The sequence below is a fragment of the Rhincodon typus genome, chromosome 20 (assembly GCF_021869965.1).
Source record: "Rhincodon typus isolate 14 chromosome 20, sRhiTyp1.1, whole genome shotgun sequence".
Lineage (NCBI taxonomy): Eukaryota > Metazoa > Chordata > Chondrichthyes > Orectolobiformes > Rhincodontidae > Rhincodon > Rhincodon typus.
Window position 1 is genome coordinate 42,285,406 of NC_063351.1, and position 13,080 is coordinate 42,298,485.

The following is a 13,080-nucleotide window of genomic DNA, read 5'->3' on the forward strand; positions in this document are numbered from 1 at the left end:
CGTGACTACGGCGCCTGCCCCACTCAAGAGAAAACGCAACGGCGCAGATTTTATTTTTAATCTCTCTCTCTGTCTCCAAGTTATTTATCGCCCTCGGAGAGAGCAGTGTAGTTATTTTAATTTATCGGATTTTAGTTTTGATCTCTGGCCCCTCACCCCGCTCCCAGGTGGGCAGGATGCGGCTTTCTGATTGGTTACTGCGTCTGACCCCTGACCCCTGACCCCAGGGTTGGAGATGCTGGTGACCGGATTGTGCGGCCGCTTCGGCCTCAGGGCGACCCGGGCCCGGGCCTGGGCCTGGAGCTGGGTTTGGGACGGAGGCCGGGCTAACGCGGTGAGGAGAAAGACAGGCTTTTTTGTAAACCCCACTGGCGGCGGGAGGGAGTAAAGAAGGTGTATTTCTATAGCGCCCATCATCCGGCTATTCCCCAGACGAAATACTTTCCGATTGTTGTTGGAGGAGGAAACCAGGGTGACCCGTTTCTGCACAGCAAGATTTCGCGAAAGGCCTTAACGATAAGTCGGGTCCTAGAACACGGTTGGAATGCGAGGCGCTAAGAGCTGGGTTAGAGTGGAGGGGAAAGGGGTTGAAGGACAGCAAAGGATAAGAGTTGAGATAAAGTATATAAGGCAGATTGTAAGGTCTTTTGTCTCACAGTGATACCGATCTTGCCTCTGGGATGTAAGGTTCAAGTCTCACCTGTGGCAGAGGTGTCTCACCAGATGCCCATCCAGGTTAATTAAAAATAACTACGACACATTGCCTGGAAACCCAGTGCTTTAGATTCCGGGTACATGGTTACATAATCTTAAATAATCTCTGGTTCCTAATATTGGATAGGATTTCAAAGGATATCTGTGCATTTCCCGTCTGAAACCTCACTGCCTGAGGTTCTACTCACTTACAATACTTCCAGGATGATAAGTATAATAGGATTACATATATTAAAATTCAATATATTCAATACATATATTGAAATTATAATAACTATAACGAAACTATAGTGGATCAGGAGAAGCTGTTTTCATTGATAGGTTGATTAGTGACCAGAGCTCCCAGATTTAAGATGATTGATAGAACAGCGAAAGAATTATGTAATAAACATAAAGTACTGTGAATGCTGTAAATTTAAAATTAGATCAACTTGCTGGAGAAATTCTGACTTATCCACTTCTGTGGAGAAAGAAACAGCGCTAACTTTTCAAGTCCAATATGACTCCTTTGGAACTGTGGCAGTTTGGAAGATGTCACATTCAAAACATTAACTCTGTTTCTCCCTCCAGAGATGCTGTCGGACTGCTGTGTTTCTTCAGCACTTGAAATAGCGAAGTTGTGACTTGGAATATGGCACCTGAAAAGGTGTAGGAAGGAATTTTAAGAGTAGCTTTCAAAAGAGCGACAAATACTCGGGAAAATTTGCAGAGCTTTGCCAAAACAATGGGTTGGGCCATAACTCGATAGCTCATTTAAAAGTCATGCATAGGCATGCTGTAAAATTTTATGACTAAAAGTCTTCATCTGGCTCTGTAAAAGGGAGTTAGTCATGCTGTTTTATTAATTCTTCTTTTCAGCTAAGTCATTCTTGGAAACAATGGGGAGTGAGAAAGGGAATAAGTTCTGTTGTTACAAAAGTATCAGCGCAGTCCAGGACAGACCGTGTACCCAGTGTCATCACTGACCGAATCCTGGGCAAATGGATGATTGTTTGCAGTGGAATGGTTGTGGGCGCTGTGGTCCTTGGTGGAGTAACCAGGTAAGTGAAAGTCTTCTGTCAGTAAAAGCAACTGCTTCCACTACGAAGTCATGGTTATTTATTGATGGTCTGTTCATATTTCTGGCTAGGCCAATATTTGATGTTCGTGTTAATTGACTTTGCTACCTCCTGGAACCACTGCAGTCCTTGTAGAATCCCTACAGGTGGAAATGGGGCATTTGGCCCATCGAGTCCACACCAACCCTCCGAAGAGCATCCCACTCAGACGCCAGCCCCCTATTCTGTCCCTGTAACCCTGCATTTGTCACGGCTAATCCACTTAGCCTGATCGCTATGGGCAACTTAGCATGGCCAATCCACCTAACTTGCACATCTTTGGACTGTGGGAGGAAACCCACGCAGACACAAGGAGAATGTGCAAACTCTGTACAGACAGTCGCCCGAGGTTGGAATCGAACCTGGGTCCCTGGAGCTGTGAGGCAATAATGCTAACCACTGAGCCATCATGCCACCCTGAGCCATCGTGCCACCCCAAGCCATCCTTAACCTCTTGAAGAAGTAGAGATGTTGTTGTGCTTTCTTGCGGTACAATACCAGATGTAGTATTGCTGGATTTGATGGGAATAATAGGAGGAGATGTGTTGAAGATCATTGCATGACAGAATGATTTTGACTTTTTTTCCAAATCTATTTTTATTAAAGCTCACACTGGTACCATCCAAGGAGGATGAAATGATGAATATTTGCTGAGCACAGAGAGAGTACTTTAAGGGCTTTCCTTAATTTTCCACAGGCTGACCGAGTCTGGTTTATCGATGGTGGACTGGCACCTCATCAAGGAGATGAAACCCCCAAAGACTCAAGGGGAGTGGGAAGCTGAGTTTCAAAAGTACCAGCAGTTCCCAGAATTTAAAATGTAAGTAACGGTTGCAACATCTCTGACCCTCATCACGTTTGTCTGCAATGCTGCTAGATCGTCCGGCTTTAATCAGAGCCTTGGACGTGCTCTCTTTTGATATCTTGCCCCTGGCCCAGTTGCTTGTGGATCCCCTCTCATTTCCAGAGATTTGAGCACTGTGACATAATCCAGGTTGATGCCCCCAGTGCAGTACTGGGGAGGTGCAGTCTTTCAGATGAGATTCAAAACTAAGCTCAAGATTTAAAACATCTTATCACACTGTTTCAAATAATATCAGTTGTACCTGGTATCCAGGTCATTATTTATGCCTCAACCAACACTAAGGAGCATTATCACATTTCTGAGGAAGGTCGCTGTATGTGAAATGTTAAGTCTGATTTCTCTTCACAGGTGCTGCCAGACCTCCTGAAGTTTTCCAGCAGCCTCTGTTTTTGTTTCTGATTTACAGCATCTGTGGTTCTTTCAGTTTTTATTATCACATTTCTGTAGGTCATAGTTGACTATAAATTGGCTACCGAGTTTCCTGCTTTGCAACTGTGACTGCACTTCAAAAGAACCTCATTGGCTGCAGAGTGCTTTGAGAGATCCTGAGGATGAGAATGGCACTACAGAAATGAAAGCCTTGTTTTTTTTAAAAACCAGTGTGATTTTTTTTTTAGCTTCCTACTGTAGTTATACCTGTAGCTTTTGGGCACTTCTTGTTGCCATGACATTTTCATCTGCTCAGACTTCGATTGAGATAATAAGATCTGATTTCGCATCTAGTTCCTTGACCCTTCCCTTTTGTTTATTTATAACAGTTGAGGATAGTAAGGTGGGGTGGTTGGTTTGATGTTCTTTTGGTCTGAATTAGTAGCTACTTTTACTCTAGCAGTGGTAAGAACTAGTCTGTGACTCCTCTGCATCAATTGCTTCGGTGTTCCTTCCTTCAGATTAAATCATGACATGACTTTAAACGAGTTCAAGTTCATCTGGTACATGGAATATTCCCACCGGATGTGGGGCCGTGCAGTGGGACTGGCCTATATACTGCCTGCCATTTACTTTTGGAGGAAGGGCTGGTTCTCCAGGAGCTTGAAGCTGCGGGTGGCAGGCCTTTGTGGATTTGTGTGCTTTCAGGTGGGTGAAATGCTGGTGACCACCTACCATCTCGTGAGATTGAAAATGAGAGCCTGGTAAATCTGAAAATGACATAGATTAATACTGAGAATGGTGGAAATAATTGGTGGGTAAGGCAGGATCTGTGGGGAGAGAAGGAGAGTTGATGTTTCAGGTCAGTCACCTTTGGTTTGAACTGCGACAGATCGTCGGCCTGAAATGTTAATTCTGTTTCTTTTTCAGCACCCGCCGACTTCAGAATTGAAGAAGAGTTATACCGGACTTATTAACTCTGTCTCTCTCTCCATAGATCCTGCCAGATTTGCTAAGTTTCTCCAAGAAATAATTGGAACTTGTCAAAAGGGTATAGCAATTATCATAGGGGGTCCTGCATGTATGTTGGAAAAATCAAATTGGACAAAGCAGTCTAGATGAGGAATTCATTGAATGTTTGGGCAATTTCCGTCTCGTTTTCTGGGTGACCTGTTGTGCATTACCATTCTAATCCTAAGAAAGATGTTTTCACTTTCACAGTTCTGATCTGTCCAGGGTTTTAGCACCTTGCCTTGTTGTTCCTCCTCAGGGTTTGCTAGGTTGGTACATGGTGAAGAGTGGTTTGGAGGAGAAGAAGGATTCACATGACATTCCCCGGGTCAGCCAGTATCGCCTGGCTGCTCATCTTGGATCTGCACTGTTACTCTACTGTGCCAGCCTGTGGACTGGTCTGTCCCTGCTCCTACCCCCGAACCAGGTAATCCTCCTCCAGCAAAACCACTGTCTCTGTTCTTTCAAAGTTATAGCTTTTAAATAAAGTGCAGTTAAGGATGATGTTTTTATATTTTAAAGCAGGTGAGGCAAGAATATTCCCTTAAGTTCATTCTGTAGATGTCGGTGCCATTGACATTTATTGTTTATCCATAAGTGTTCTAGAAAAAATGGTAGTTTCCTGTCACTTTGAACTGTTGTGGTTGTGCTTTTAGGGAGGCAGTTCCCAATATATTGACTCCATGGCAGTGAAGGAACAGCTAGGGCATTTCTAGGTTGGATGGTCAGTGTAGACTTGAAGAGGAGTTTCCAGATGATGGTATTCCCATACTCCCCTTGTCTTTTCAGTAATTTGTGAAGATGCTGTCGAAGGAGTGAGTTGCTGCAGCATATCTTGTAGATGGTGCAGTGTTCCTGCTGTACTTCAATAGTGGAGAGAGTGAATGTTGACTGTAGTGGATGGGGTATCAGTCAAGTAGGCTGTTCTATCCTGGGTAGTGTCATGCTTCAGTGATACTGGAGCTGCACAGGCAAATGGGGAGAGCATTCCATCACACTCCTGAGTTGTGCCTTTGTGGATGGTGGATAGGGTTTGGAGAATCAGGAAGTGTTGGTCATTGCTATCTTTCCAGGCTCTTAACTGCTTTTGTAGTCACAGTATGCATGTAACTGATTTGCAGAATTATAGTGTAAATAGCACTGGTATTTCAATGTGTAGGTGCAGTCCATGATATTGCCACTGTGAACAAGGAAGAGGACAGAATCATTTTTAAAAATAAAAATGCTGTGAGATTGCTTGTGTTAAAGTTGTAACTTCTTTTTATATTTAAAAAAAAAAAGAAAAATCCTTACATTTAATCAATAAGGGAAAAGGAGGTGAGAAACATCACAAGCACAAAGTGAAAGAAGAAAGGCAGGAAACGAAGGTCTTTAAGCTGCATAGATCTGCCTTTTAAAGTGCACACTCTGGAATTGGTGTCCCCATTAATTTGCCTTCTATCTGCAGTTACAGAGGTGAATTTAATTTAGGAAAATTTAATTAATTTAACAACCCTCCAAAAACAGGGCATTTGTACAGAACAAGCCAGCAAGGTTTAGAGATATCTGCACAAGTAGGAATTTTCTGTGAACCAAACAAAAGCAGAATGTGTTCTGAAGAAGAGTCACTGGACTCAACGTTAATTCTGCTTTCCCTCCACATATGCTGCCAGACTCGCTAAGTTTCTCCAGCATTTTCTGTTTTTTTGTTTGTTTCAGATCTCCAGCATCCACAGTTCTTTGTTTTAGTATAGAGCTCAGTTGTTTGGCCTTTATGGGACAGATTGTCAGGAATGAAGCAAGTGACTAAATGATGAATCAACTTAGAAAATTCTGAGTTGATTCAGGCATGGAGATGAGCAGGTAACAGGAATAATACCATATTCTAGAGTTAAGCATCAAGCCCATTTGTATCCCTATGCACTCTTCCCATCAACGTGTGTTTATCCCATTGTCAGTGAGCAGCTTCCACCAGTTCTATTTCCCATACAGTTGTTGTCGCCTCTAAGTGAGGCTAGCGATTATAAATAAAGTACAAGATGAATTTAAGTATTTGGGTTTAACTTAAAATGTTGCAGTCAAGTGTACATGCATTGCTTTTAATTCAAGCTTTTTGTTAACACAGATACCTAACACTAGTCGGATGATGCTGTTGAGGAGATTTGCTCGTGGAACTGGGGGCTTAGTGTTTGTTACAGCACTGTCAGGTGAGGAGCTGGCCTCAGACTACTGACCAAGCTGTAGAGACATTGGTTTTCAGGTAACATGAGATCAAATGAGCTGAAAGGCCACCTTCACTGGGATCTGTGAATCAATGGAGGATGTTCAAGTGGAGCTGAAGAGTCTGGAAGTATCAACAGAGAGCCAGCTGATGGATTTAAAATCAAGGAAATGAATGTATAATACAAGAGCTGCATCTTGGTCAGACTTGGTGGCAGAGGGGAGGAGGGGTGCGGAAGTGAGGGATACAAGAAGTCTTCATTTTGACAAAGGATGGCAAACAGCTCAAATACAGAGGAATGACTGGGCTATGAATATGGAATTGAGAAGACAATTCTTGTCAAAAGTCACTATTGAGATCAGTGATAGAACTGTTGAATTGCCTTCAATCAGCAGAGCCTTAATGTCCACTAATTTCTGAGTGGTACCCAGTATCAACCCACTATGCATTCATTGAGGGAATGCAGCTGTGTGAATGGGTGATGCCCCTAAATAGGGCATCCCAATGTCAGTTAGTACGTAATAAATTACAGCCACATGTTATTACAAAAGCAACACAGTGGTAAAGTTTCACGCAGCACTCCAGGGTGAAATGGAGAGAAACTCCACTTAGTTGGGAAATCAGAATTAGGAGATGAAGTCTGAAATTAAGAGCAAGGTCTTTCAAGAGTGGAATTACAAATTGTTTGTATATGCGAAGGGTGGTAGGCCTTTGGAACTCTTCTACAAACAGCATTTTTTTGCTAGATCAATTGTTGATTTTAAATCTACAATTAATACTTCTTTTATTAACCAAACATGTTAAGAACTATGGGGCAAAGGTTAGATATGTGGAGTTGGATTGTAGATCCGCCATGATGGAACAGTCTCAATGGGCTGAATGGCCTTTTCCTGTTACTATAGGCTAGTTAGAATTAGTGCTTTCCAGAGATAACTTTAGGAAATGAGTGGAGGTAGTTAAATTCAGGGGAGGGAATCTGCTCTTGACTGATTACATTAATATATTCGCTTCCACTGATATTTATTACAATGACTGAAGCCAAGACAGGAATGTAGCATTTCAGATTCAGAGCATTCTGCACTTAAATGCTGATAGGATCAAGAACTACAAGGAAAGTTTAATTTAGTTTACTGTTCTCTGCACCCCCAGAAAGAATCCTTACTTAAAAATGCCGACTAGCACCAGAGTAATAATTCCAAACTGTCCCCTTGTACCTGACCCGAGCTATCCTTCCCAGCGCATGAGTATGGATAACAATGTTGTGACTGCGCCTGTCCAGGGGAAGGGCGATTTTCCATCACACGCCTGATTCCAGCCTTGTACATGGTCGAGAGGCTTTAAGAGCATCAGATGGAAAATGTCATCAGAGTATCAGTCACTGACCTAGTGACAGTGTTGAAAAGATCATTCCAGTTAAACCTCTGATGTGAACTCCAACTAATTGGTGATTGTAAACTCATCAGTTTATTGTGTGGAACAATTCTAATGTGTCCAGACCTGGATGTTGTCCTGCTGTGGGCTGCTCCATTTTCACTGAGTTGTAAATGGAACTGTGCACTAGAATTATCAGCAAATGGCTTATGACTTAGAGGAAGTTGTTAGAGATATTTCGACTGAGGACCCTGTCCTAAGCAATTCTTACAGTGACGTACAGGTGATGTAACCTTTGGTTTCCCAAAAATCTTAATTCCTCTGTGCCTCAGCTGCAGAAGGGGTTTCCCTTTCAACTCCATTTCCGTCAGATTTACAACGCTATTTGTTGCCAACCATGTCTAATGGGTGGGTGTAGGGTTCTGTTAGAGGGCTAATGATCCACTTTTCCACCACAAAAGTTGAGGGAACTTAAGTTTACTTAATTAATCTGCAATAATAATTATTCTCAGTAATGGCGACCGTGAAACTATCATCAGTTTGTCATTTAAAACCCATCTGATCGCTAATGACTTTTAGGGAAGGAAAACTGCTGTCCTTACTGAATCTGACCTATGTGTGACTCAAGACCCACAACAACGTGATTGATTCTTAACTGCCCTTTGAAATGGTGTGGCAAACTAACTAGTTTTCAAGGTGGTGACTCACCTCTGCATCGTTAAGGGATGGGCAATAAATGCTGCTTTTCTAACTGTTACTGCCTTGTTAAATTGCTTCTGAAAAATAGTACTGAGCAGAGAAATGCTGAATATGTAGCCATCTTGTCTATTGAAGCCATACAACAGGACTCAATTTTGTGGTAGCTTCAATAATTGTGTTTTCCCTTCGATCTTTGCACAGGTGCTTTTGTTGCTGGGCTGGATGCTGGGCTTGTCTATAATTCTTTCCCCAAGATGGGAGAGCGTTGGTTGCCTGATGACCTCTTGGCCTTTTCCCCAGCTCTCCGAAACTTCTTTGAGAATCCAACTACCGTTCAGTTTGACCACAGAATCTTGGTAACTATTTTTAAAGTGAATGTAATCTTGATCATAAATTCTTCTATTACTGATTAACTCCTATGCACTTCAATTCTGGAATTAGGATGTGGCAAATTAGGCTGTAGCAGGACAGCATGAACTAATGCCTTCTAGAATTTTTTAAAATCTCAAAACCTGTACATGGGTTGTCTTTTTTTTCCCCGACTCTGAGCTGAGTTAGTTGCTTCTGCCTAGACTGACTGGTGGAGGCGCTACAGTTGTCTTCAGTGGTGAGCTGGAGAGAGGTGTGATGAGGTAGGGATTTGCTTCTGATCCTTGTTCAGCCAATAGCCCCTTGTGGGCAAGATTGGCTTGATTAATGCATTGCAGTGGTTTAAACCAAGCAGAGGTTTCTTAAAACAAGATAAAATTGAAATAACTCCACAAAGGCCAGTATTCCATTACCAAGTCATCCTTTATTTACAAGCGCACAGTACAAGACACTGACCCAGCTAGCTTAGAGCCAGTTCCTAGAGTGAACAGAACCTCTGACACTCCTGTTTATATCTCTCAACCAGGACTCCATGTTTGGACCAGATTAACGGCCCCAAACAGGGAGCTCCTGTTTTGAGGTCCTGCTGGCTGACCTTGTTCCAGTCACTACAAAAGTAATGACTTGCATGTTCTTGTTAGTGCAAAAATATCCCCTACTGCTTCTATTCTCTGATTTGAATACACTTATGAACAGATTCAAGAACAGCTTCTTCCCCGCAGTTATCAGGCTTTTAAACAGACCTCTCATATTAATTCTGATCTCTCTCTCTGCACCTTCTCTGCGACTGTAACACTATATTCTGCACTCCGTTCTGCTATCCTGATGCATTTTCTATGGTATGATCTGCTGTATGGCACGCAAAACAACACTTTTCACTGTGTCACTGGGCATATGACAACAGTAAATCAAACTGAAGCTCTGTAATGTGACTTGTAATATACACAAGGTGGGTAGAGACAATGGGAATCTCAGTTCCATAATCTAAAAATCAGATAATTATGTATTCCAGAAAGAATATTCAAAGTTGTTGCAGCATACTTTTAAAAACACCAACAAAAATAAGGAGATAACAAGGTGTAGAGCTGGATGAACACAGTAGGCCAAGCAGCATCAGAGGACCCTTCTGAAGAAGAGTCTAGACCCGAAACGTCAGCTTTCCTGCTCCTCTGATGCTGCTTGACCTGCTGTGTTCATCCAGCTCTACACCTTGTTATCTCAGATTCTCCAGCATCTGCAGTTCCTACTATCTCTGAAACAAAATAAGGACTCTGCAACTGGCACAAGGAAATGAATGAGGGCAGGTGAACGTTTTGTAGTACTGAGTAACTTTTGGACCCTGTGCATTTGCTGAATGCTGCAGATTTTTAAGTAGAGCTTGCACCATAGACCTCAACTATTGAGCTCCTTCCCATTTTCTCAAAGCTCTTCCTGATGAGTGGAGATTGAGCCAGTGAATTTTGACACCTTGCACAAAATGTGTTTTGGTTTAATGTTCAAGCTGACTTCCACGTGTACTTTCCAGCAGAATAACAAGGGACAGAAGGCCGTCTTGACTTTTTTTTTCCCTTGTCCAATAGGCTGTCACCTAAAATATTATACCATCTTTCCCATTCGATCACTCAGTCCTGCTGTGTGAATGTTTGTATTTCAGGTTTCCAGTCTGGCTCTGAAATGATTTACTGTGGATTATTTGTTTCAATGTGCCACAGCTACAGAGACATAGTTCTTCCACTAGTGTTTCTGTATCTTTTCTGATTGTATTTATTGTTGTGCCTTGTCAGGGTATCGCCTCAGTGACAGCAGTGACCATTCTCTACACGCTTTCCCGCAGGATAGCTATGCCACGGAGGACAAAAGTGGCAATATCATCTTTATTGGCAATGGTTTACATGCAGGTAATGGGGGCAGTAATAATCTTCAGTATTAACTATTTAAAAATTAATACTCTGGATGTGGGCATCACTGGCAAGGTTGGTGTTTATTGCCTTAATTGCCATCATTTGATAGAGCTGTCTCCCTGGGCCACTTTAAAGCCACATTAAAAGACTATTGTATTGATGTGAAATAACTCCCATATTGGCCGGACTGTGTCAGCACAGCAGTCTTCTTCACTAAAGGTATGGAAGGGGTTAACAAAAACCTGACATCTTCACAGCATCTGAAGACCCATTGATTGTCAACAGGTATTGTTAGGAGCAAATTCAAAGTTTAAGTGCCCATGATGTAATCTGAATTGGTGATCTCTGGATTATTGGTACCAGCAACATAACCACTGCCGAACTGTGACTCATAGCTGGACTGAAGAGCAAGTGTTGTGGCAGGTCCCCGTATTGTAGCACATGGTGCTTCAAGAAGATCCCCACATAGTGATAATGTCCTAGCTGCTGTGGAATGGAGCTGTTAGGATCACGCGTTCCAGCCCTGAGCTTCAACTGGTCCCAGCATCTGAATTCAAAGAGGGTTTAGCAAGAATTTCCACTCATTATTCCGTAAACCACAGCATGGACTTTTAACTGGTGTGTGTCTATAACACCTTTGTAGCAGAACTAATCAGGTATTAAAGAAAGGGGATGAAAATCAGAGGGATCTGTAACTTTGTGTGTGTGGTGACGTTACGTACTGAAATAATTTTGCACTGATGTGGGAATGTTGTTCTCATTTCACTTCCAGTATTGGCTTATTAAAACAGACAGAAAAACCACAACTGATTGACCTCATTTTCCATGTCACTTAGCTTTTCACTCCATGACACCATTGCAAGTCTAGTCCTGCCGAGCAGAAATGCTGGCAATGTTAAATACTGCGGGACCTGACCAATGCCACAACTCAACTTGGTGCCAATTTCTGAAGCAAGGAACTGAAAGGATGAAGTTGAAAAATGATGCACCAAGTTAACTCCAGATTATGTTTGAAAGCTCTCAGGCCAGTAGCATTTAATCAGCCACGTTGAACAAAGTTGGCAGAACATTGTTGCATGTTTCCAAAAACAGAACAGTAAACTGGAACAGGTAATTTTCGTTGAAATACTTTGCTCACCCTACCAATAACTAATGTGATCTTGTCCTGTTTTAGGCTGCTCTGGGAATCACTACCCTGCTCCTGTATGTCCCAACTCCTCTGGCTGTTACACACCAGTCAGGATCCCTGGTGCTGCTCAGCCTGGCACTCTGGTTGATTCATGAGCTGCGCAGGATTCCAAAGTGAAGAAAGAAGCGAGCTGAGCCTGGTCCCTACCAGCACACCAGATCCGATTAGAAATTCCTACAGCAATGTTCATGCACTTTGTTCTACAAAGTTTATTTTCAATGCCAATGATGGTTTGAATTGTTTATTTTATACTCAAATATTGAGGAATGGGTCTGGTATTTGTCTGAGATTTTCATGTACACAGTGTTGGTTTGATTGAGAGGCTGGTCATTATTTTCCCTGGTGGATATTAACAGTGTAATTATTTCAAGTCTCATCCCTGACAGTTATTCCCTTTACTTTTAAATCCTTTCTGTAATGAAATACCCAAACTGTATGAAGTACTCCAGCTACATACTTAAATATGGTCCATCTTCCTGGGTTTTGTATTCTGTGCTTCAAGGGTGAACCTGGTTGGTGGGGTGTGGAGGAGAGAGAAGATATTATTGCTGTTGTCTCTTTATTGTCAAACCGTTAACCAACACACTTGTGTGAACTACTCAGTTGACCAGAAATAATATGGATGTGTGTTGCTGAACTAATTAATTTTAACCTAGGTAATGTTAGTTACTATTGATTGGGCATAAGCTTTAATTATTTGTACTGTATCAGTACACAATGACGAGCCTTACCTATTTAAATATCAATGCTTTCAATCCAACCCAAACTGCTTCATCAGCCCTCACTGCTGGTGACCTGTTCCCACCAGTAAAACACCCAGATATTATGCAACCCATCTGCAGACAAAATGTAACTTAATTACTATGCACAGTTTTAGAAATGTCATACACCACATTTTACAGAAATCCAAGTCATCTGAGGGTTAATCAACCAGAAATCAATCACTCCAGTGCTGTTTGCAGATGTTTCTTGTATATTATGAATAACCTAACATTTCAAAATCAATATTTCTTTCTGAATTAAAATTTTCTGTCCTGTATGTTCTTTGCTGTGGACTTTTTCTAGGCTGTTTGTTTTGGTTTTCTGCTGTCAGCAACAGTTCCTCAGTATTTCCAAAAGTAAGATGCTACAACTGTTGGTGATCTAAATTCTTGAAAGTGTTGGAAATACTCAGCAGGTTGGTGACATCTGATGATGTGGGAGAAGAATCAGAGCTCTCCATATTCAATCTGTCTTAACCCTGTACCATCTTTAAGACCTTTAAAATATTGACTAATTAGCAATAGGCACCATTG

The 13,080-nt window shown here is 42.0% G+C and overlaps 1 protein-coding gene across 1 annotated transcript; it reads left to right on the forward strand.

Moving 5' to 3' along the window:
- Positions 1–196: 196 nt before the first annotated feature.
- On the forward strand, positions 197–12,824 carry LOC109937669 (cytochrome c oxidase assembly protein COX15 homolog). Its single transcript, XM_020536170.2, has 9 exons — positions 197–334; positions 1,573–1,754; positions 2,509–2,631; positions 3,567–3,753; positions 4,316–4,483; positions 6,161–6,242; positions 8,528–8,682; positions 10,480–10,593; positions 11,771–12,824. Exons 1-9 carry the CDS (start codon positions 236–238, stop codon positions 11,900–11,902), a joined length of 1,242 nt encoding a protein of 413 aa, XP_020391759.2. The 5' UTR covers positions 197–235; the 3' UTR covers positions 11,903–12,824.
- The last annotated feature ends 256 nt before the right edge of the window (positions 12,825–13,080 follow it).